The following is a 23,766-nucleotide window of genomic DNA, read 5'->3' as shown; positions in this document are numbered from 1 at the left end:
CAGGTTGAAATAGATCATAAAGCCATCAGAGTCTAAAAAAGGCCTGAGGTATCCTCGATGGATGAAACAACTTATTTTTATAGCAATGCAATTCTTAGTTTCTTTGCACTTACATATTGGCAAGGAGTTAAAAAAAAGGGGGGATGAACTGTGAGAAACCTCCCATTCAGACCATTTGAAGTGTCCAAATCTATACGAAATACCCCACTCTTACCTCTCTCTGGGGGCATGACCATTAAAAAATAACCTTACAACAAAAGACATGGTGAAATTCTAGCACAAATATATACACATTTTTAACAACACTTGAGTGAATGTCAATCAAAAGCAATCACAAGGTAATATGGCCTACTGGTTGACCAGGCAGGGTCTGGATTCAGATTTCTGTGGTTCAAAAACCAGTTCTTCCATTTCCTAGCAGTTTACTTACTAAGCTCTTGGTATCTTAGTTTCTCTATCTGTAAAAACATGAATCATAGCAAGTTTCCCCTTCCCTTATAGGATTGTTTTGAAAATGAAGTGAATTAACACAACTAAACTTTTTAGACCCTTCCTGACCCACGGATATGTTATGTTAGTTGTTATCTTGAAGATATTAATGGAATGAAGTGTCTCAAATACTTTGTGTTATGAAACTAGTAATAATGTATATGACTGGGAGCACAGACACCTGTGTGTACCTTATGAAAGGTGATTTTGCAACATACTTAAGAGGAATAAACTGTTCATTCCCTTTCATACACCATCCAATTTGGGGGAACTTTTGCCGATGAAAATACCTCATGGAAAAATAAAATCTAAGTGCATGGTAATTGTAGCATTATTTCTAACAAAATATGGAAGCAATGTAAATGACTTTTTTTAGTCAAGTGGCTAAGTGATTTATGATACGTCTTGTCTATGTGTGTGCTGAGTTGCTTCAGTCATGTCTGATTCTTTGCGGCCCTGTGGAGTGTAGTCTGCCAGGCTCCTCCGTCCATGGGATTCTCCAGGCAAGAAACTGGAGTGGGTTGCCGTGCCCTTCTCCAGGGGATCTTCCTGACCCAGGGATCAAACACGCACATCTAACGTCTCCTGCATTGGCAAGCGGGTTCTTCGCCACTAGGACTACCTGGGAAGCCCATCTAGTCTATGAAAGAGTATACAACTAAAAAGAGTTGTGAATAGAAAAGAAGCAGACTCACAGATATAGAAAACAAATTAGTGGTTACGGGTAGGAGTGCAATATAGGGGCAGAGGAGTGGGAGGCACAAACTGTTGGGTGTGACAGGCTCAAGGATGTATTGTACAACATGGGGAATATGGCCAATATTTTATAATAACTATAAATGGAAAGCAACCTTTCAAAATTATAAAAATGTTTTAGAATTTTTTAAATGTGTTGAAAAGATTCAATAAAATAAAAAGAGTTATAAGGAATATATATAAAGTAAAAAATTTCATACTTTACTTTTTTAAAAATTATGTCTACAGTATAAAGAATGAGATCATTTGATATGCTAGCTGTAGAATTTTATTTTCAATTTCTGCTTGTCCATATGTGCTTGCTATAACATAATTGAGGCAATAGATTTAAATAGTTCTTCCCCCAAAAGATAACACTACCTGTTTCCTCTCTTGAGTTTTTACTTGAAAATTGAAACAGTTCAACACATGCCTTCTCAACTCCGCTTACCTACATTATCAAATTGTTTGTGTGTCATCTTTTATTATCTTCTCTTCTCTTCCATCTTAGAAATGAAGATGCTTCCTCCTTTGAAGTCAGTTCCATCTGTCTCTTGACCGCATCCCTCCCATCTGTGCCCTGCCTTTATCCATTAGTTATCCTGTTTCAAACCTGGTCATTGGACTCTGTTGTTTGCTACCCAGCTACCATTCTCCATTCCCTGTTAGCAGTTCTCTGATTGTCCTCCAAGAAACCAAGCCCTTTCTAGTCCTTAGTCCATGTACTTCCTTAGGGGTCCATCTCTAGGTGTAGACCAGTCAGTGAACTCCATCACCATCAGGAATGGGCCCTTCACTCCAGTCAAGCCAATCCAAACCCAACCAGAGCTAATTCCAGGGTTTTGCTTAAGCAACTCGGTAAAAGTCTCTTATTTTGATTGCATTGAATTTGAACTTGGAAAGATATAGTGCTAAAGCTCCTATAGCTGGGTTGCCACCACAGGGAACCTAAAAATGAAGCTACCATACAGAGGAATGCAGAATCAGCCCAAGGAGTGCCCATGGCATTGATGGAACCCTGAATCTATGTATGTCTGAAGCCTGAACTACCCCCATAAATTCTTCAGTTATATAAACTTTGGGTTGCTTTTTCTGTCATTTGCAACCAAAACATTTCTAATGAATATGTCTGTTCTCTCAGAATATTCTCTTTTATTCATAATCTAACTCTTAAAAGAATTAGATGTATTCACTGCTTCCAAGTCTCATTTTCCACTCATTCCCTCATTTACAGTCTTGAAAGTTACCAAGGATCTTCTTGCACCTAGTTTAAATTCCCGTTTCTCAATCCTAGTACCCCTTGCTTACACCAAAGTGCATTAACTGATCAGCTTCTATACCCTGGAAACTTCCTCTTCTTTTGGCTTTGATCCCTGATTCCTCCCCAGGTTTTCCTCTGGCTTCTTTATCTCCAGTTGTTCTCACATGTGTTTTCCAAGGCTCTATCTTTTTTCCATTCTACCTCTCTCCATTAATAATTTCATCCCCCAATTCTAATTCTAGCTATAAATATCTTTAACTGAAACAATAGCCTCAAGTTCACACCAAAGCTCTTGTTTTCTTTTCCAAATAATTCCTTGCTCCATGTATGTTATCCTCTTATTTAAATTTTTATACCCCTCCTCTGCCGTTACCTATAGAATCAAGACTAGACCCTTGTATTCCAGTCTGAGTCGAATTTCTCCATGATTTTAACCCAGCCTATGTTCCCAAGCCCATTTTTTGTGTGACTCAGATCTTAACTTCGTACATTATTCTCATTCTCTTCCAATTACTTGGAGTTGTTCATGTCTGATTTGAAACCCCAGTGCCTAGGAGAATCCCCGCTCTATAGAAAACACACACTTTGTGTTTGATGGTGACTCAGTTGGTAAAGAATCCATCTGCAATGCAGGAGATCCAGGTCTGATCCCTGGGTTGGGAAGATCCCCTGGAGAAGGAAATGGTAACCTACTCCAGTACTCTTGCCTGGGAAATCCCATGGAGAGAAGAGCCTAGCGGGCTACAGTCCATAGGGTCACAACAGTCAGACACTACTTAGTAACTAAACCATCACCAATGAGTGAGCAAATGAATGAATGGGTGAACAAGTGAATCTTGCTGTCTTTCCCCTGCATCCCCCCACCAGCTTTGTCTCCCTTCCTGATTTTATCCTTGTATTAATCAGACTCAGAGAAATTTTCTCTCCAGCTCAGAACAGCTTTCTGGTTTCCTTCTCTTTGCAGATGATATTGCTTGATGGCTGCTGCTACTCAACAGTTTTTTCCCTGTTTTATAAAAATAAAACTTTGGATTCTCAGTTGATTCTGTATTTAGGCTCTGGAGCAAATCCATAGCCATGCTTTTGAGGACAGACTTGGTCCTGTTTGGTCTCAGTTCTACTGGAGGTAAAAGAGCCCTGCCCTAGGGGTGGACCAACCTCTTATCATCAAGTATTTCTTAACTGGTGTCTGTAGGGTGTGGATCCTTGTTGAATTAATGGAACAGGATACCTGTATTCTAGGGATCACTAAGGAGCTTCAATTTGAATTTTATGCTGATTAGCTAATGGAAAATAAAGTCAAATGACCCTGTCCATTAAGCTGATCTGCCTCCCTGTATTCTAACTGCAGAGTCATCCAGCAAGCCTTTGATTATCACATGGATATTTATCTCCCAAGAAATTTTCTTGAGACTAGAATTTCTTGTTGAATAGCACTAAATTAGCATGCTGATTATGGAGTTAATTTTTAAAACTTGGTATGTTATGTCATGATATCAAATGTTCAGATGCTAAGTCATGTCCGACTCTTTGCAACCTCATAAATTGCAGTATGCCAGACTTCCCTGTCCTTCTGCCACCCGCAGTTTGCTCAAACTCTTGTCCATTGAGTCAATGATGCCATCCAACCATCTCATCCTCTTTTGGCCCCCTTCTTCTCATGCCCTTGATCTTTTCCATCATCAGGATCTTTTCCAAGAGTCAGCTCTTCGCCTCAGGTGGCCAAAGTATTGGAGCTTCAGCTTCAGCATTAGTCCTTACAATGAATATTCAGGACTGATTTCCTTTAGGATTGGCTGGTTTGATCTTGCTGTCCAAGGGACTCTCAAGAGTCTTCTCCAGCACCACAATTCAAAAGCATCAATTCTTCGGTGCTCAGCCTTCTTCATGGTCCACCTCTCACATCGTACCTGACTACTGGAAAAGCCACAGCTTTGACTATATAGACTTTTATTGGCAAAGTGATATCTCTGCTTTTTAATATGCTATCTAGGTTTGTTACAGCTTTTCTTCCAAGGAGCAAGTGTCTTTTAATTTCATGGCTGCAGTCACTATCCACAGTGATTTTGGAGCCCAAGGAAATAAAATCTGCCACTGTTTCCATTTTATTCCCCATCTATTTGCCATGAAATGATGGGACCAAATGCCATGATCTTAGTTTTTTGAATGTTGGGTTTTCAGCCGGCTTTTTCACTCTCCTCTTTCACCTTTATCAAGAGGCTCTTTAGTTTCTCTTTACTTTCTGCCATATGGGTGGTGTCATCTGCATATCTGAGGTTGTTAATATTTCTCCCAGCAGTCTTGATTTCAGCTTGTGAGTCATCCAGCCCAGCATTTCACATGCTGTACTCTGCATATAAGTTAAATAAGCAGGGTGACAGTATACAGCCTTGACATACTCCTTTCCTGATTTTGAACCAGTCCATTGTTCCTTGTCCAGTTCTAGCTTGTTACTTCTTGACCTGCATACAGATTTCTCAGGAGACAGGTAGGGTATTCTGGCATTCCCATCTCTTTAAGAATTTTCCATAGTTTGTTGTGATCCATACAGTCAAAGGCTTTAGCATTGTCAATGAAGCAGAAGTAGATGTTTTTCTGGAATTCTCTTGCTTTTTCTGTGATCCAGTGGCTGTTGGCAACTTGATCTCTGGTTCTTCTGCCTTTTCTAAATCCAGCTTGTACATCTGGGTCATGGACTGTTGAGCCTGGCTTGGAGAATTTTGAGCATTACCTTGCTAGCATGTGAAATGAATGCAATTGTGCAGTAGTTTGAACATTCTTTAGACTTGCCTTTCTTTGGGATTGGAATGAAAACTGATCTTTTCCAGTCCTGTGGCCACTGCTGAGTTTTCCAAATTTTTTTGTTTGTGTGTATATGTAATCATATCTCCAGAAGGATTCATATCTGTAGCAATTGAGATATCATTTGAAAACCTGTGGAAAAGATTTGTAATGCTGGTTCCAACTGACAAAAAATGTCAATCTTCTGTGCAAAAGACAAAGGCATCAAAAAAAATGGGGTGGGAGAGATATATAGACACAGTATTATAAATCTTTTGGGCTTCCCCAATGATCCAGCTGGTAAAGAACCCACTTGCCAATACAGGAGATACAAGAGACTCAGGTTTGATTCCTGGGTCCGGAAGATCCCCTGGAGAAGGAATTGGCAACCTACTCCAGTATTCATGCCTGGAAAATTTGATAGACAGAGGAGCCTGGTGAGCTACAGTCCATGGGGTTGCAAGAGTCAGACACGACTTAGCGACTAAACCACCACAACCAGCACTGCCACCAGTGAATTTACCCCCACCTGTCAATAGGAAGGCTACCTGTAACATTCACCATTTTCCTGGGGTGGCGAAAAACTAAGTTCAGTTCTCTGAGACCACTTCCATAAATGTTCTCCTCTTTCTTCTGGCACGGCACAACTGAAAATTGACTTATTGAAGCAGTTAACTGCTACTTATCTAGTATTTTTAAAACCCCTAGAATTTAGCTGCTATGAAGAAATGTTATGAGAAATGTCTTTACATTTCTGGTAAAACATCTGGCAAAGAGCCACTGTCCATTAATGTCTTTTAAAATGTACACTGTATAAAAAACCTTATGGTAATTCCTCATAGGACTGAGAGTTAGGGGAATGTTTGCCTCCCTTGAAAATATGATCAGCTTCCTCTCATTAGACCAGAAGACTTAGGGAATCCCTTGGGTTTCTCTCTTTTCATTGCTGCCAAAAATCTCAGGATTACCTCTTCTACTCAAACACAGTAGTCTCCCTTACCCTCAGTTTCCTGGCGTTTCCTAACTGCCAACTCCACCCTGGATCATCCTTTAATGGTTTTGTTATATATTTTTGGATACTTTTATTTATTTTTGGCTGTGCTGGGTCTTTGCTGCTGTGCAGATTTTTTCCTCTAGTTGCGGCAAGCGGGGGCCACTCTCTGATCGCTGTGTGTGGGCTTCTCGTTGCGGTGGCTTCTCGTTGTGGAGCACAGACTCTAGGGCAGGCAGGCTTCAGCAGTTGAGGCATGGGGCTCAGTAGTTGCAGCTCCCAGGCTCTAGAGCACAGGCTCTATAGTTTTGGCACACAGGATTAGTCGCTCTGCTGCATATAGGATCTTTCCAGATCAGAGATCGAACCTGTCTTCCCTGCATTGGCAGGCGGACTGTTTACCACTGAGCCACCAGGAGAGCCCCTGGTTTTATTATTTTAGCCTCTTGAGTCTTGCTCATTCAAAATATTCACAAAGCGCATAGACTATTCACAAAATAAAAATTTAAAAATCTAAATCAAATGAAGCTACATAACCATGACCTAGGGTTATGGTGGATAATGGGCCTTCCCTGCTGCTGAAAGTTTCCATGCAGAGGTTGGGTGAACATCTGGCTGGGATGTGCTGTAAACAACAGCTATAATTATTTCACAGTTTTAGGCCAAAGGCCAGCCAAAGCAAATTCCAGGTAATAAATACAGTGGGATTGTTCTTTCCTGCTCTGCCCCTGAGTGTTTTCATCTAGGCCATCATAGGCTGTTCCAGTAAGATTCACTGTGGTTAAAAAAAGAAAGAAAGATAGCATGGAAATATATACACTACAGTGTGAAATAGATAGCCAGAGGGAATTTGCTGTATGACTCAGCGAACTCAGACTGGGGCTCTGTAACAGCCTAGAGGGATGGGGTAGGAGGTGGGAGGGAGGTTCAAAAAGAAGGGGACATAGGTGTACCTATGGCTGATCCATGTTAATGTGTGGTAGAAACCAACACGATATTGTCAAACAATTATCCTTCAATTAAAAATAAATAATTTTAAAAAAAACTAAAAAGAGAAAGAAAACAAAAAATAAAAATGCATTCCTCTGGTGTCTTTCAGATGGGACACCCAAAATCTTGGCTGATTTTTGTGACCAGAATATTACACTATATTCTGTTAAGGGTAGTTCATAAACTTGTTTATAGACCCTCTTAAAATCCAATGGAGACTATAAATTCTTTCCATAAGAATATATGTATGCATCTAAATTGAAATGTGCATATATTGCTAGGCTATTCAGTGAGCCTGTGAAGCCAATCACTAGATCCCCTATGTTCATAACATTGGTTCCAGACTGAAATTGGTAGAAGTCTGTGAAGTAGAGAAGGAAGAGTAACAGAGATTTGCCAGGTCTTAGTCAACTGCTTAAATATGGGCCAACTCTCAAAAATTGGTTCCATCTTTTCATCTTTTGGGCTTCCCTGGTAGCTCAGTTGGTAAAGAATCTGCCTACAATGTGGGAGACCCTTGTTCGATTCCTGGGTCAGGAAGATCCCTTGGGGAAGGGATAGGCTACCCGCTCCAGCATTCCTGGGCTTCCCTTCTGGCTCAGCTGGTAAAGAATCTGCCTGCAATGCGGGAGACCTGGGTTCGATCCCTGGGTTGGGAAATCCCCTGGAAAAGGGAAAGCCTACCCACTTGAGTATTCTGGCCTGGAGAATTCCATGGACAGTCCATGGGGTCACAAAGAGTCAGACACAACTGAGCAACTTTCACTTTAACTTTTTCATCTTTTGATATAAGAGTAAGATGGTTTCCCAAAGCACTTAGGAAAGCTGAGAGTGAAGGGATGTAAGTACATAGATGCTAATAAATGAGTTATTCATAAATGAATAATTCAGAAGAACTGAGCTCTCATTTTAAGTGAGAGGAAGATCTTGCCCTTATGGGTGTGAATTGTGGGCTCCAGCTGAGGACACGGACGTCATTTTCAGCAAGCGCCCTCCTTGAAGGAGGCACAGAGATGAAAAGAATCCCAAGTGGGCAGCACCACTGGGTGCCGGAAAGAGGATAGGGTTGGAAGCAGTGGTCATATACTCAGCGTCTTCAAGGGCCAGGCAGGGACAATAGATGAGATAGTAGAAGTGAGGAGAATGGTGGTCCCTGGAGAATCACCCTCCCAAATGGTCTTTGTTCATCTTCATAAAAACGTTAAAATGTATGACATCAGATTTCAAATACATTATTTTAATGCATTTGAATGTGGTTATTTAAACAATGTATTGATGGACTTATTGGATATTGCTGGGGGAGAAGAAGTTTGCAATCACATAACTTTATTCCAAATAATAAAATTGTCACTTTATTTGTATTAAAAAAAAATATATATATATATATATATATATATGCTGCACCCTAAAAAGAAAACAAACAGCATTGACCCACCACTCCAAAAAAATGTCTGTGGCTGACTTGCCGTCTTTGGAATCAAATGATCGTAAGTTAAATTCCAGGTCTGCTTCTTATTAGTGAGGATCTTGGGAATGTACCTTAACCACCTTTAGGCTCAGTTTCATTCTTCATAGCGACAACATCATGTGTCTTTGAACCTTGATCATGAAAATTTGTGACAATGTAAATAAAGTGCCTCACGCTAGACTTGGTGTATACTATGAAGTGTAGCTATTATTCGAGCCCTAGGACCTAGCTGTGTACCTATCTCCCTGAAAATTTATATGTAAATAGAAATATAGAAATAAAGGTTATTGGAGGCCTCTAAAGCTCTTTGAGTAACTACAGTATGCATTTAAGCTAAGTCATCTTAGTATTCTAGAGTTACCTACCCCGTGGTTTCAGTCTTAATAGATTGTGGCTTCTTAGGTGGCCAGAGAGGTGAAGAACCCACCTGCCAATGTAGGAGACATGCACGATGCAAGTTAGATCCCTGCGTCAGGAAGATCCCCTGGAGGAGGGCATGGCAATCCACTCCAGTATTCTGGCTTGGAAAGTCCCATGGACAGAGGAACCTGGTGTGCTCCTGTTCATAGGGTTGCAAAGAGTTGGACACGACTGAAGCAACTTAGCCCACACAGTTACAGAGGCATTCTGCATGAGGGGAAAAAGTAAAGAGCTTTCACATGGTCTTCAGGGCTCTGAGAGGTGTCAGTGCCTAGAAGGGGTTACGTATCAGCCCCATGAGCATCTAATGTGTTGGCAGAGATTAATTGACTGGAGGAGGCAAGAACTAAGTGAACATGAAGGGAAAGTCAGAGAAGTACAGCAACTATTTACCACCATTTAGCAACCTTCCTAAAGATTGCTAAAGATACAGCTCTCAGCTTTAGCAACTTAAAGGCAGTAATTACTTGTGTAGTATGTCTTTTCTCCAGGGCAGGGTTTTGGGTGAGGCAAGATACTGCACTTACTGGGTGGAAACGTTTCTTCATTTGAACTTTTGTTTATCATGGGTTTTTTTGCATTAAATTTTAATACTTTTTTTAAAGTACTAAGATATTATTTATCTTCATTACTAACATTTTTTGGCACCCCTTAAATTTTCCACCCTAGTCCCAGCCCTGTTCTTCTCTGAATTTTAAATTTGTTGAAATTATAGGGAGTGTTTGATTCAGTGATTCACAAAAGTTTTAACAAGACTCAATGAATAGCATGTTATATTCATAGCTAAGATTTATTACAGCAATAAACATAGAGTTAAAGCAACAAGGGAAAAAAAGATAGGCATTGTTGGAGTCTAGAAAGGTCCAGCACGAATTTCTGATGTTCTTCCTTGTCCAGGGCTACTTAGCAGTACCTAAGTTTCTAAGTACCCCTGGACAAGCACTCCCTAGCAGGAACTTCAAGGATATGTGTGGAATATCTATGCCTAGGGATGCCTTTTTGAGTCTCTGGGTCTGAGTTCTTTTATATGGGGACTGGTCACAATGACATAACTTGCTAAGCAACCATTGCTTCACAACCAGCCATAACAATGGAAACTCAGCAGTAAAACTAGGTGCTCATCATCATTATAGATGTTTATGCAAAGCAGCTTAATAAGCCAGCAATGGCATAGTCCATTGCTCTAGAGATATATACTACAAAATCATCCATCACTCACGCAAGAAACACTTGGAGGACCACAGTCCCCAGGACTTAGTGAAGTCATGGTTCTCTTGGAGACACACCAGGAATAAGCAACCAGCCCTGTTACATTAACCTTTGTTCTCACATGGATTCATGTGGAAAATTGAAGTGTCATCTTTATTAAAAGTAATAAAGTGCTAAATTGTGGTAATTGAAGAACATGGCTTAGATCCATGTCAAAAGACTTTCCACTAGATTCTTGGAACCTAGACCTTGAGATGACCCATCTATGGGTGAATCTGGAACTGCAGAGGACACAGTTAACCCGCCCAGGTGGAGGAAATACTACTGTTTTTGTAATGGTGAAAAAAAAGTGTTAGTTATTCAGTTGTGAACGACTCTTTGAGACCCTGTGGACTGTAGCCTGCCAGGCTCCTCTGTCCATGGAATTCTCCAGCCAAGAATACTGGCATGGATAGCCATTCCACCCTCCAAAGGAATCTTCCTGACCCTGAATGAACCTGGGTATCCTGCCTTGCAGGCAGATTCTTTACCATCTGAGCCAAAGGGAAGCTGCTTTTTGTAACTATTTAGCCCCCAAAGGGAGGGTGATAGCTTTTCAGAGCTATCTTTAAAAGGCAGATATTAGGCTTACTTCCAACATGCTTTCCAGAAGGGGACAGACCTGTCCCTTGAGTAGACACTCCTAAAAGGAAGAGGAGGACAGGCATGAGCTCATTCCTTTGTCTTGGCTCAGCTGATAAGCTTACCTTTGAACTTAGGGAGAAGAAAGTGAAGGAATATAGTGAACAGGTATATTTTCCCAATGCTGGACAGTTGAGCAGATTGCTTAATAGAGACATAAAAACAATAGTATATGCCATTGAAAGGAATGGCTCCAAAACTATTTTTATCCCCAAGAACAAAATTCCCTCCCACTCTTCCAGTAATGGGCAGGATAACATTTTCTCTGGCCAGAGTCCAAAATCACTTGTCATACTTTCAATGTAGCTTAACATAAATTCCTACAACACTAGGTTCATGCCTCTTTTTTCCCCTCCAACAGAAAGCCACCTTATCCTGAGTGACTGACTTTCAGGCAGCTTCAGTTGATGGCATAGTTATTCATACTTGGCAAACTATGGCCCCAGGGACAAATCTGACCCTCAGTTTTACTGGGACACAGCTAGGCCCATTTGTTTAATTATGTACAGCTACCTTTGCACTACAATAGCTGTTTTTGTTGCAGGAAGGGGGACCCCTTCCAGGGCCTGAGAGTGGCCTCTTGTCTAACACTTGGAAATGAATTGTCTGAGGAGATGCATGTGTTGAAAAGCAAAAGATTTGATTGGGAAGGGGCGCCTGAGCAGAGAGCAGGAAGGTAAGGGAACCCAGGAGCACTGCTCTTTGATGTGACTCACAGTCTCAGGTTTTATGGTAATAGAGTTAGTTTCCGGGTTGTCTCTGGCCAATCATTATGACTCAGGGTTTTTCCTGGTGGCACGTGTATCTCTCAGCCAAGATGGAGTCAGTGAGAAGGATTCTGGGAGGTTGGTAGGACATATGAACTGGCATCTCTTCTCTCCTTTAGACCTTTCCCAAATTCTTCTGGCTGATGTAGCTTGTTAGTACCACATTCCTTACCAGGACCTCCTGTCATAAGATAACTCACCCAAGTTGTTACTATCATGCCTAGCCAGCTGGGGTAGTTTTAGTCAGTGGTTCTCCTAATAACTTGAGTAGATTTTTCTTCAGTAAAAGGAAGTTTATTGCTGCATTATCATTATAAAAATTATACTGTATTTTCAATATTATATAACTTTATAGATTTATAGACAAAAAAATGTAGATTTACATAAAAGTTGCAGATAGTACAGAGAGTTCATTTAAGTAGTTTCGACAGAGACCATATGGCCCATAAAACCTAAGATGGGTATTACCGGGTCCCTCACCGAAAAAGTGTTCACGCCACCAGTGTACTGAGAAACAGGTGCATAGGCAGTTTCTAACTCTACTACAGGAAAATGAAAGTGAATTAGTATGTTATCAAAATCTCACTACTGGAACAAGTTGAGAAAAGGGCCAGTATAGATTAAGGAAAGATTAGCTAACAGATTACTTTATATGCTTTTTTCTTAAATTCAGGTGCAAGTAAGTTCAAGTTGTGTGAAACAGACTATTTCAAAGAGGCTGTGTCTTCTTGGTTAGATTTTGCTCAGCTCCAAAAACCTTAATTTACCTGCTTGCATTTGCAGAGTCTGCCCTGGGTGTTGTGAAAGTGAAAGAGGAAGTGTGCAAATACCTGCAATAAGATGCAGATGGTTCTGAGGAAAGAATGAGTGTGGCTGGAGTCAGAGAGTCAGAGAAAAAAGCCAAGATAGGAACCAACTGTAATTAACCCTATCCACCTCTCAGTAGAAGGCTGAGGTACTTTCAAACATTCCTTTGTTGGATATACCCTTTTCATTTTATTAATCACATATAATGTCTCAGAAGAAAAAGAGTATCATGCTATTTCAATTATAAACTTGAATTGTTCATACAAGTATTTCCACAGCCCATCCCCCAAGAAGTATCTTGTGTGGGTTAGTTTGGTTGGGCTTTTTGGTTTATGTTGGTTGTTGCTGTTGCTTTGAGAATTTTATGCTGCTGCTGTTGTTTCTAACTACAGATGTCTGAAATTGTTGAACTTTCACACAAGTGGTCCAAATGTAACTTCAGTATTCATTCAGTTGTGTATCAACTGATCAAAGTATTTTATACTTATTCTATAAGGACATCACTAGCCAGACTCTTTGATGTATATTCTTAGAAGTCACTGCCTCACCAGCACGCTTACATTTTCCCAGTGGCAGGAATAAACTCTTTATAGGTGATTGCTTGTCTTTGGCATAAAAAACTGCCTCTGGTTGCACCTGGGTGGTGGGTAAATGGGGGGGGGGGTGTTCATGTTATTATTCTCTATTTTTGTATATGTTTGAAAATGTCCATAACGAAAGTTTGGGTTTTCTATTTATTTATTTATTTGGCTGTGCTGGGTCTTAGTTGAGGCACGCAGAATCTTTAGTTATGGCAGGTAAACTTTTAGTTGTGACATATAGAATCTACTTCCCTGACCAGGGATGGAACCTGGGCCCTCTGCATTGGGAGCATAGAGTCTTAGCCACAGGACCACCAGGAAACCCTGGGGTTTTTCTTTGCACTGATTGTTGGATGTAGTTGGTGGTTCTCTAATGCATGAACAACCACCACATATTCCACTGGTCTTTGCAAACTGGAGCTTGAAATTTTCATTAGCAGTCATTACTAGGGTGGCAGCTGTACAAGAAAAATGAAGACGTTGAGAAGACCAAGGTTAACACTACTTCTTAATGCTTCAATGTAGAGCATACTTTGAGAGGTACAACTAAACATTCAGGTTAAAATGAAAAAATATTTTGGGCAGAAATTAGATATTAATGGCCTTGCAAATATATCCCTTCGAAAGAAAGCTACTTGTGAAATGAGCCCTTATCAGTAAACGGCTCCTCATCTGTTACCTACATTTATTAAACTCCTGTATGCAAAGACCTGTGCTAGACAGGAAGACACAAAGATAATGTTTGCCTTTGTCAGACTGGACAAAGAAAGAATAAGATAGGTAACACCTAATCCCTCAAACTTAGCACTGAGTCTTGGACCCGGCCCTCAAAGACCAGGATTCAACTTAGCTCATTCACTTCAGGGTTAATACCATTCTAATAGAGCCCCTACTCTGGGTAAGGTTCTGAGCTAGATACTAAAACTGTGGAGGAGAAATATAGTCCCCATCCTTGGTCTAGCGGAGAAGATGGGTAATAAAATCAACTCTTGGATTCTGGAATTGCACTGGCTACTCTGAGATGACAGAAAAAGACTTCAGAGAAGCCTTCATGAGTTAAATCGTAAAGGATTACTAAGTTTAGCAAGTGATTAAAGATGAGCAGAAGCAGAGACTTATAAAGTATCTCTGGTATGAGGTCAGGAATTATTTGGTAATCATACACCAAGAGTATTTAATTATCGCTAGAATATGAGCTCTGTGGTGGGATTTTGTCTTGTTTTGTTCATTGTATGTCTGGATCGAGTAGGCACTTATTAAGTAACAAATCCAGCTATAAATTTTTGCTTGAGTCCAGTTTATGGTAGAGAGCGACAGTGGAGGTGGAAAAGATAAAATCAAGGAATCCCTGTAAGAAGCTTGAATTTTATGATGATGGAAAAACACTCAAGAATTTCACAAAGAAAAATAGCATGGCAGGATTTGTGTTTTTGAGCTTTGAGGGGAAGAAGTCTCAGGGGCATAAGACTGGAGAAGGAAACAAAGTGTTCAGTTCAGTTCAGTCGCTCAGTCATGTCCGACTCTTTGCGACCCCATGAATTGCAGCACGCCAGGCCTCCCTGTCCATCACCAACCCCCGGAGTTCACTCAAATTCACGTCCATCGAGTTGGTGATGCCATCCAGCCATCTCATCCTCTGTCGTCCCCTTCTCCTCCTGCCCCCAATCCCTCCCAGCATCAGAGTCTTTTCCAATGAGTCAACTCTTTGCATGAGGTGACCATGGTATTGGAATTTCAGCTTTAGCATCATTCCTTCCAAAAAGCAAAGTGTAAGCTGTTGCTAAAATCCAGGGGAAAGTTGATTGGGTAAAAACCATGGGATTCAGACACAAATTCAATGTCACCTAAAGCCACCAAATGGTTAGCATGAAGAAGACTGGCAGTACCAAGTGCTGTCAAGCATGTGGGGCAAGCAGAACACTTATCCCCTGCTGGTGGAGTTTACACTGATGCAATCTCTTTGAAAACCTGTTGGGTAACTCCTATAAAAGCTGAACTCAGTAATCCCCCCCTTTCAGGTAAACTACAGAATGCAACAAGAATGGGTGTTCATATGCCCCCAAAGATGTCTGCACAAAGGATGTTCCTAGCAGCACTCTGGGTCATAGCCCAGGTGGATAAACTGTGTTATAGTCATGCAATAGAATACTAAAAAAAAAAAAAAGCTGAAAATGAATGTATGGCCGTTACACAGATAAATCTCAGAAACATCATGTTGAGTAAGAAGCCAGGTGCAAAAGAATACACACAACATACTATAGAATTCCATTTATAAAAGTTCAAAGACAGACCAAGCCCATTTGTGGTGAAAAGTCTGGAGTAGACTTTGGCTTTGGGCACAGGGCAATGCCTGGGAGCGAGGAGCTAAGCTACATCTACATCTTGATCAGGACATGGTTATACGAGTGGGCTCTCTCTTGTAATAACTCGCCAAGCTGTATGCTGTCATTTGTGCGATGTTCTGAATATATATGAATATTTTAAGTGGCCTCGGTTTCCTGGCTCAGATGTCTGGGTAGGTGATGGTGGCCCTGTATTAGATTCAATGTATCTAGAAGAAAGAGGAGTCAAATTCCACGGTTGCCAAGACTCTTAGCGCATTTGTGGCTTCTGGGTGCCCAAGTCATAGCATGGGCATACCACAATCCCTATGGTCATGGAAATCACCCCTCCCTGGAAATCTCCCTTCGAGGTGAGCCCTCCTGCTTCTAATACCCCTACGGATTGTGCCACCCCTCTATTCAGGGAACTCTCATCCAAAAAGAGAAGCCCATTTTTAGGGGCCCCCAAACTCTTTGGCTCCATGCTGCTTTTTGGCAGTGGGGGAGATCCTAAAATAAGGAGTCAGAATCAGATCTACTAGAATCATTGCCCTAAGAATGATAAAACAGCATCTTCTAGAGCACCGGGGGTGCGGGGCACTGTCTAGAATTACGTGGCAGCGGACAATGGGGAACAGACACACCTTGGGAACTTCTCATCCCTTCTTTGCCAGCGCCTTTCTTCTGCTCAGCTATTACGTGTGCCTTCACTGGAGTCAAGCCACTCCTGAAGCAGAGGAGTAGAGGATAGAGACTCAGGAGGAACCTTGGACAGAAGCCACAAGGAAGGATAAGTGGGAGCCACTGCAAACATAGTTAAAAACAGGGGGAAAAACAGACTGAGACTGGAGTGAACCCCAAGCCTCTCCCACCCCGCTTTCCACCCCAGCATCAGTTAGAGACCAGGGACAAAGTTCCTTTCTGACCAGATTGAGCTGTCTAGGAAGTCCTAATATCCCCAAGTGAAAAGAGTGAAAAAAGCATGCCCAAGCTCCCAGCTCCCAGCCCCCCGCTTCATGGAGCATGCCAAGCAGGCAAAGGCTGGCTTCCTTTGCCTCATCTTGACCAGGAGTTTCCTGGCAATGGGTTCAGTACTTTGGTCAGTTGGCTAAGCTTACCATCCTTTTTCTACCCCTGGCCAAGCTGGTCATTCAGGTGACCAAGTCCTACCTATGTTACTGCCAAGACTTCTTGGCTTGGTACCTCCCCTAGCCTGAGAGGAGCATGAGACTCCCATGATGCCCTAGAGGCTCCATCCAGCTGCCACTGGCTCTTAAGAAAGAGCCTTTTGCAGATCCTTTCTGACACCTTCCTCCCCTGGTGGCCAAGGCCGAGAGAACTAGTTATAGAGGAGATGGCTACAAACCAGACAACCCAGATAAAACATGAAATTCTGCACCCACACTTAGGTAACCCTATTCTCGAGAATCAAAAGAGCAATTTGCTGTTATAGAAGTGGATCCCTGAGCGAGCCGGTAAGTGAAATGGGATCAAGACAGAGGCACAAGAGTGGGGTTGACTTTCAAGAAATAGAATGAACCATGATGCCCACAGGCGCCATGCTGCTACCTGGGAAGCAGAATCATTAGATGTGGGCGTAATATCTTCCCTGTTGCACACTGAGCACTGAAAGTAGTTCTAGACTTTTCTAACCCCTACCCCCAAAGTCCTAACACCATTTCTGGCTGCTGAAACCTCCCTCACTAGAAACTCAAGTCTTCACCAAATCTCAGCTTCAGTTTACCCACACTCTTCCTTTTCTCCAACCCACCTCAAGCAATTGGTACAGAACTGATCATGAAGAGTAAGGGTCTTTAACTTCCATATTTCATCAGATATAAGGTGTTCATTGATAGATGCACCATCCTAGTTCAGAGATGTGAAAAACTGAAAAGAAAATGTGCTTCTTAGAATCATTATTATTACCTGAACTAAAGTCAGGGCATGGGAAATCACAAGCTACTTAACTTTAGGGGATCATGTATATGAATTAGCAAGCCCTCAAGATCAGTGTATAAATGCCCTGAGAAGTTTCAATGATCAGCTTTCCTCATTTCCAGCAACATGATATATTTTAGATCTTAGTTTAGAGGAATATCATGGAAAATTACATAAATCTGTTAGCATAAGCAATTTTGAAAAGGTGCCAAATAAAACATCAGAAATTTAGTGTCTTAATGTGTATTTCTATCTAAAGTTTATCTAATTTCTATCTTGCAGATGATGGAAATGAGTAGTGGATAAATTTATAAACAGGAACAAAATTCCACAAAGCTCCATCTTTGCCATATTTGAACCAATAAATATTTCACCTTTGTGTATTTGTGAACAGATTTTTGAACTTTGTGGAGCTGATGCTAAAAAACTGGAAGAAAAGATTCGAGAATTCATGTAAGCTGATCTCCAAGACAAAATACACTTGCAGTGTTTTAAAAGGCCACAGTGAATGTGTTGTGTTTTTATTTCCAGCAAACATTGTGGTGTTCTATTGATCGCTCTCCTGATGCTTTACAGGTTGAATTCCATATCGCAATCTCACTGCAAAAATCGTCAAAACTCTTGTGCTGTCAGAGATCGTGTCATTTCCATTCTTTTAGCCTTGCACAGCTAAGTAATACCACTTCAGTGAGAAGGTTTTCCAGAGATGGCAGAAGACGGGATCTATCATAGCAATCAAGAAACATATAGAAGTCTTATTGGCTTGATGCACTCCAAATATATAGCAGACTCTTCCCAGTTGAGCCATTGTTTGTGGTACAAAATTCTTCTCCAGTGCATCACCTTGTATTGGAACCATGTCATTGCATAAAAGAAAGCAAGGTGTATACAGCTATGGTTACATGTATAAATACTTACTATGTGCTAGGCAACATGCCAAGCCTGTAGCTGAGATTTGGCCTCTGTACACCAATACCAAATGAAACCTTAGAGACAGAGTTTTGGGTGAAGCAGGAAAAAAAAAAAAAAAAAACTGCTTTATTGCTTTACCAGGCAAAGGAGGCCATGCCCTCAAAACTATGCATCCTGACCTGGAGAGGGTAGTGAGGAATTTTATAGTAATTGTTCAAAGAGGAGGGTGTGATCAGCTCATGGACATTCTTCTGATCGGTTGGTGGTGAGATAATTGGAAGTCAGCATCATCAGCCTTCTAGTTGCAACTGGCCTGGGGTCTTTGTGCTTGTGGGCAGCATACAGTTAACTTTTCCCACCTGGTGGGGTTTCAGTATCTGTAAAGCAGCTCACATTGCTGTGTGTATCCCTTGAGGGGGAACCAGGACCCTGCCCCAAGGCTGCGCTCTTGTTTCTTGGCTGCTCCTCCCTTGTCTCTTTCCCTTATTAGCAACTTTTGAACCTGCCGTTTGGAACTCAGGAGAGGGCATGGAGGGTGAATGAAGCCTATTTCCTACAAACAAGAAACAGGGGACACAGAAATGTTTTTGTGCCCAGGAGCCCCATGGGATCCTGCTCAGTTTCAAGTCCTTTGCATCCGTCACCTCATTTAACATTTGCAACAATCCTGTAAGTAGACATGTATGAGTAAATGTTTAATGGGCTCCCTGGGTGGAAGAAGTTTGTAGTGATTGCCAGTTTCTGAGGTGTAAATACTTGGTAGATTTCAAGCTACCAACATGATGTTGAAACTGTTTAACTATGTTTGGGACTTGAACCCACAGTCCTTTAACTGGGATACGGACTTACTGAAGCTCAGACTCTTGGTGTCTCCTCACAGAAAGAATTTAGTAAGAGATAAAGTGATAGGTAAGAAGTGGTTTTATTTAGAGAGAAACACTTCAGAGACAGAGTGTGAGCCATCTCTGAAGGTGAGAGCAGCATGAAAGCATAAAGTTGTCAGTTTTTATGGGGGTGGGTAACTTCAAAGGCTAATGAGTGGTAGGAGTATTCCAGCTACTTTGGAAAAGGGGTGGGGATTTCCAGGAATTGTGTCACCACCCACTTTTTGATGTTTACGGTTGACCTTGGATCTGTCATGGTGCCTGTGGGTGTGTCATTTAGCTTGCTGATGTGTTACAATGAGCATATACTGAGGCTTAAGGTCTGATGGAAGCTGTTTGCCATGTTTTACCTATTTGGTTCTAATCAGTTTATGTCATGTCCTTGGCTATACCATTCTTAAGCCCTGCTCCCTTCCCTCCTGTTTGACCTTCATGGGTCCCAAATGTACATCCTCCTGCTGTGTGTTCAGGTCGTTCTGCATCTATAATAACTTTTCACTTCAATGCTGACAGTGTATTCTTTTAAAAGACATTTTAAACTGCAATTAAAAACTCCTAGGGCATCAACAATGCTTCTATTCAGGTGACCACACATGAACAGCTCCGGCCAAGTCTGTGCACACGCAGTGACAATCCAAGTCAGACCTGCCACCTGGTCCACTAAGATTATGAGATGCCACTTCTTGTCAGAGACATATCCATTTCAAAGATGTTAAAATGTACGATGATGTAAACCTGGAATACTAGGCCTCCTTGATCTCCCAATTAAATGTTAGCTCAAGAGCAAAAGGTTAAAAGCACTCATAAAAAGATTGTTGTACTTCTTCTGAATGATAAGGTGATCTCAGTCCCTTGAAATGCAAGTACCAACTAAGGAAAGGACAAACAGGAGAAGGATAGCAGAAGGGAGCGGTGAGGGGTACCAGCTTTCTTGATCTCTGTTGAACCTTGAGTTGCTTATCTTGACCCTTACAGTGTTTAGGCTGAAACATTTCCATAGGATGGGAGCATGTTATCTTTCTCACCTCTAATTCTCTGACATCCAGCCCAGGGCACAGACCAGAGGAGACCCACAAGACACGAAGCTAAATGCAACATGGTACCCTGAATGGGAGCCTAGAGCAGAAAAGGGGCATAAATGGGAAAAATGATGAAGTGTAAGTAAAATCTGGGGCTTAGTCCACAGTAACATACCTGTGCTGGTTTCTCAGTTTTAACATCAGTTCAGTCACTCAGTTGTGTCCGACACTCCACAACCACATGGACTGCAGCATGCCAGGCTTCCCTGTCCATCACCAACTCCCAGAGCTTGCTCAAACTCATGCCCATCAAGTCGGTAATGCCATCCAACCATTTCATCCTCTGTCATCCCCTTTTCCTCCTGCCTTCAATCTTTCCCAGCATCCGTGTCTTTTCAAATGAGTCAGTTCTTTGCATCAGGTGGCCAAGTATTGGAGCTTCAGCTTCAGCATCAGTCCTTCCAATGAATATTCAGGACCAATTTCCTTAGGATGGATTGGATCTCCTTGCAGTCCAAGGGACTCTCAAGAGTCTTCTCCAACACTGGACAGCTTCCATACTAGAACATGGAAGCAACCTAGATGTCCATCAACAGTAGAACATGGAAGCAGCCTAGATGTCCATCAACAGATGCATGGATAAGGAAGTTGTGATACATATACACAATGGAATATTACTCAGCCGTAACAAGGAACACATTTGAGTCAGTCCTAATGAACTGGATGAACCTAGAACCTATTGTACAGAGTGAAGTAAGTCAGAAAGAGAAAGATAAATATTGTATTCTAATGCATATATACGGAATCTAGAAAAATGGTACTGAAGAATTTATTTACAGGGAAGCAATTGGAGAAACACACATAAAGAAAAGACTTATGGACATGGGAAGAGGGAAGGAGAGGGTGAGATGTATGGAAAGAGTAACATGGAAACTTACATTACCACGTGTAAAATAGATGGCCAACGGGAATTTGCTGTATGGCTCAGGAAACTCAAACAGGCTCTGTATCAACCTAGAGGAGTGGGATGGGAAGGGAGATGGGAGGGAGGTTCAAAAGGGAGGGGATATATGTATACCTATGGCTGATTCATGTTGAGGCTTGACAGAAAACAACAAAATGCTGTAAAGCAATTATCCTTCAATAAAAAAATAAAAACTTTTTAAAAAATTACTATGATTTTTTGACTGCACTGAGACTTCGTTGCTGTGTGGGCTTTCTATAGTTATGGCAAGCAGGGGCTACTTTTTGTTGGGGTGCAGGGGCTTCTCTTGTTTCGGGGCACAGGCTCTAGGCATGCAGGCTTCAGTAGTTGTAGCCCTTGGGCTCAGTTATTGTGGCTCATGGCCTTAGTTGCTCCACGGCATGTGGAATCTTCCCAGACCAGGAATTGAACCCATGTCCCCTGCATTGGCAGGCAGATTCCTATCCATTGTGCCACAAGGGAAGTATTGCCTATTAATTTTTATGTACACATAAAAATAAAATTAAGGGGTTTAAATTGAACAGCAAAAAAAAATAGCATTCTCCCTGTGTCAAAGCTATTTAATACCACATTCCCCATACCACCCCAAATCATCAGAAATTACTACTTGAAATTATCTCTCATGGTCTCATGGGTCTGTGGCTTCCATTTTGTGAAAATGTAACCAAACTCTGATTATATGAAAGAAAAAAAAAACAAGAAGTGGAATGGTTTCCTGTTGACGGCAGAATGAAATTGTGAATCATTCATCTTTCTGCCAAAACCCTCATGATCTGGCCCTAATGCTCATGTTTGCCCTCCTCCCATTGTCCAAGGACTCCAGGCATTATCATTATGTCAAGCTCTGTAGTCTTCCCTGCATTTGAAATTGCCTCCTTGCATCTCTGCCTGCCAAACATTCTTCAACATCATTAACAAACACACTATTCCTTCAAGTGAGTCCACACAGTCATGTGAAGCCTCCCTCCACGATCCCAGACAGGGAAGAGCATTCCTTCTCTTGGGTGTCTATGGAGCTTTGTACGCACAGCCATTAGAGCCGCCATCTTTTGTGGGGTGTGGTGGATTTTTTTGTCTGCCAAGGGTGCCAAATAATATACATGGTGCCTAGTAAAATCTGAATTTCAGATTTTTTTAGTGTAAATATGTCCCAAGTAATAGTTAACTGAGTGCCATGTATTTTTTATTTGCTAAACCTGGCAACCCCATGTCTGTCTCCAGTGAGACTTAGCTTCCTAAGACAAAGGTAGTGGCCCTCCATCCCTGTGTGTGCAGTGCAACTAAGACTAGGAATACGTCTTTATTCCTGCCTAGAAATGCAGGTTTGTAACAGGGAAAGATAACATGCTCAAATCTAATACATTCCTAATCTACAGACTAGACCCACTGTTGACACTACTCTCTAGCTTGTCTTTAACACACATAATAACAAGTTACAGGCTGCATGGCTTCTACTGACATTTCTAGTCTATAGGTGTCTCCCACACAGATCACATTGTGAGGGTGAGAACTTGGTCTACTGAATCCAAAGTCAGGCATGATAAATAGCAGCTGCAGCCAAGGACAAATCTACTCCATGTTGGGGCCAGTTCTGTCCCTATTAATCAGGTGGGCAATGAATCATGGTGTTTTGCTTTCAGGCATTCCTGTGAGGGCAGCGTGCAATGATAGAAGAAATCACAGGCTCTAAAGTCAAATAAACTTTCATTTGCAGGTCTGACTCAGCCACTGCCAGGCCAGAGGTATCTCTGGAGCTGTTTTCTCATCTGTAAACAGGGCCATCGTGGATACCTCCAACAGGTCAATGTGAGTATTAAATATAATAATATACATGAAGCATCTCTATGGCACCTCTCCACAGCATGTATTCGAGTGATGATAGGGATAAGGATGATAATGTTTTATGTCTACTATTCCAGCCAGAATATAATCTCTTTGAACATATGAACTGACTTATTTATAAACTTCTTTTGTATTGTCCAACAGCCTCTAGTACCATAAGCAGTGTTTTTCCTCCTATAGACCTCCAGAGAGACCAGAGTGTTTCAGATGTTCAGTGTTTTAGTGCCTTTCAGAAAATTGATAGTGTTTAACAGAAATCCCTTGCATTCCTATACACTAATAATGAGAAAACTGAAAGAGAAATTAAGGAAACAATTCCATTCACCATTGCAACGGAAAGAATAAAATACTTAGGAATATATCTACCTAAAGAAACTAAAGACCTATATATAGAAAACTATAAAACACTGGTGAAAGAAATCAAAGAGGACACTAATAGATGGAGAAATATACCATGTTCATGGATTGGAAGACTCAATATAATGAAAATGAGTATACTACCCAAAGCAATTTATAGATTCAATGCAATCCCTATCAAGCTACCAACGGTATTCTTCACAGAGCTAGAACAAATAATTTCACAATTTGTATGGAAATACAAAAAACCTCGAATAGCCAAAGCTATCTTGAGAAAGAAGAATGGAACTGGAGGAATCAACCTACCTGACTTCAGGCTCTATTACAA

At 41.4% G+C, this 23,766-nt stretch overlaps 1 protein-coding gene across 5 annotated transcripts in view; it reads left to right on the top strand.

Moving 5' to 3' along the window:
* TXNDC8 (thioredoxin domain containing 8) overlaps positions 1-17,941 on the top strand; it is a 32,444-nt gene extending 14,503 nt beyond the window's left edge. Inside the window, exons 5-6 of one of the 5 annotated variants that reach the window (NM_001416040.1) lie at positions 16,911-16,976; positions 17,834-17,941. In NM_001416040.1, coding sequence (NP_001402969.1) covers positions 16,911-16,976; positions 17,834-17,896 — 129 coding nt within the window. In that variant the 3' untranslated portion in view covers positions 17,897-17,941. 5 annotated transcript variants of the gene reach the window in all.
* Positions 17,942-23,766: the final 5,825 nt, after the last annotated feature.

Source organism: Bos taurus, chromosome 8 (genome assembly GCF_002263795.3).
Source record: "Bos taurus isolate L1 Dominette 01449 registration number 42190680 breed Hereford chromosome 8, ARS-UCD2.0, whole genome shotgun sequence".
Taxonomy (NCBI): domain Eukaryota; kingdom Metazoa; phylum Chordata; class Mammalia; order Artiodactyla; family Bovidae; genus Bos; species Bos taurus.
This window is presented reverse-complemented; position numbering and strand designations above follow the sequence as displayed.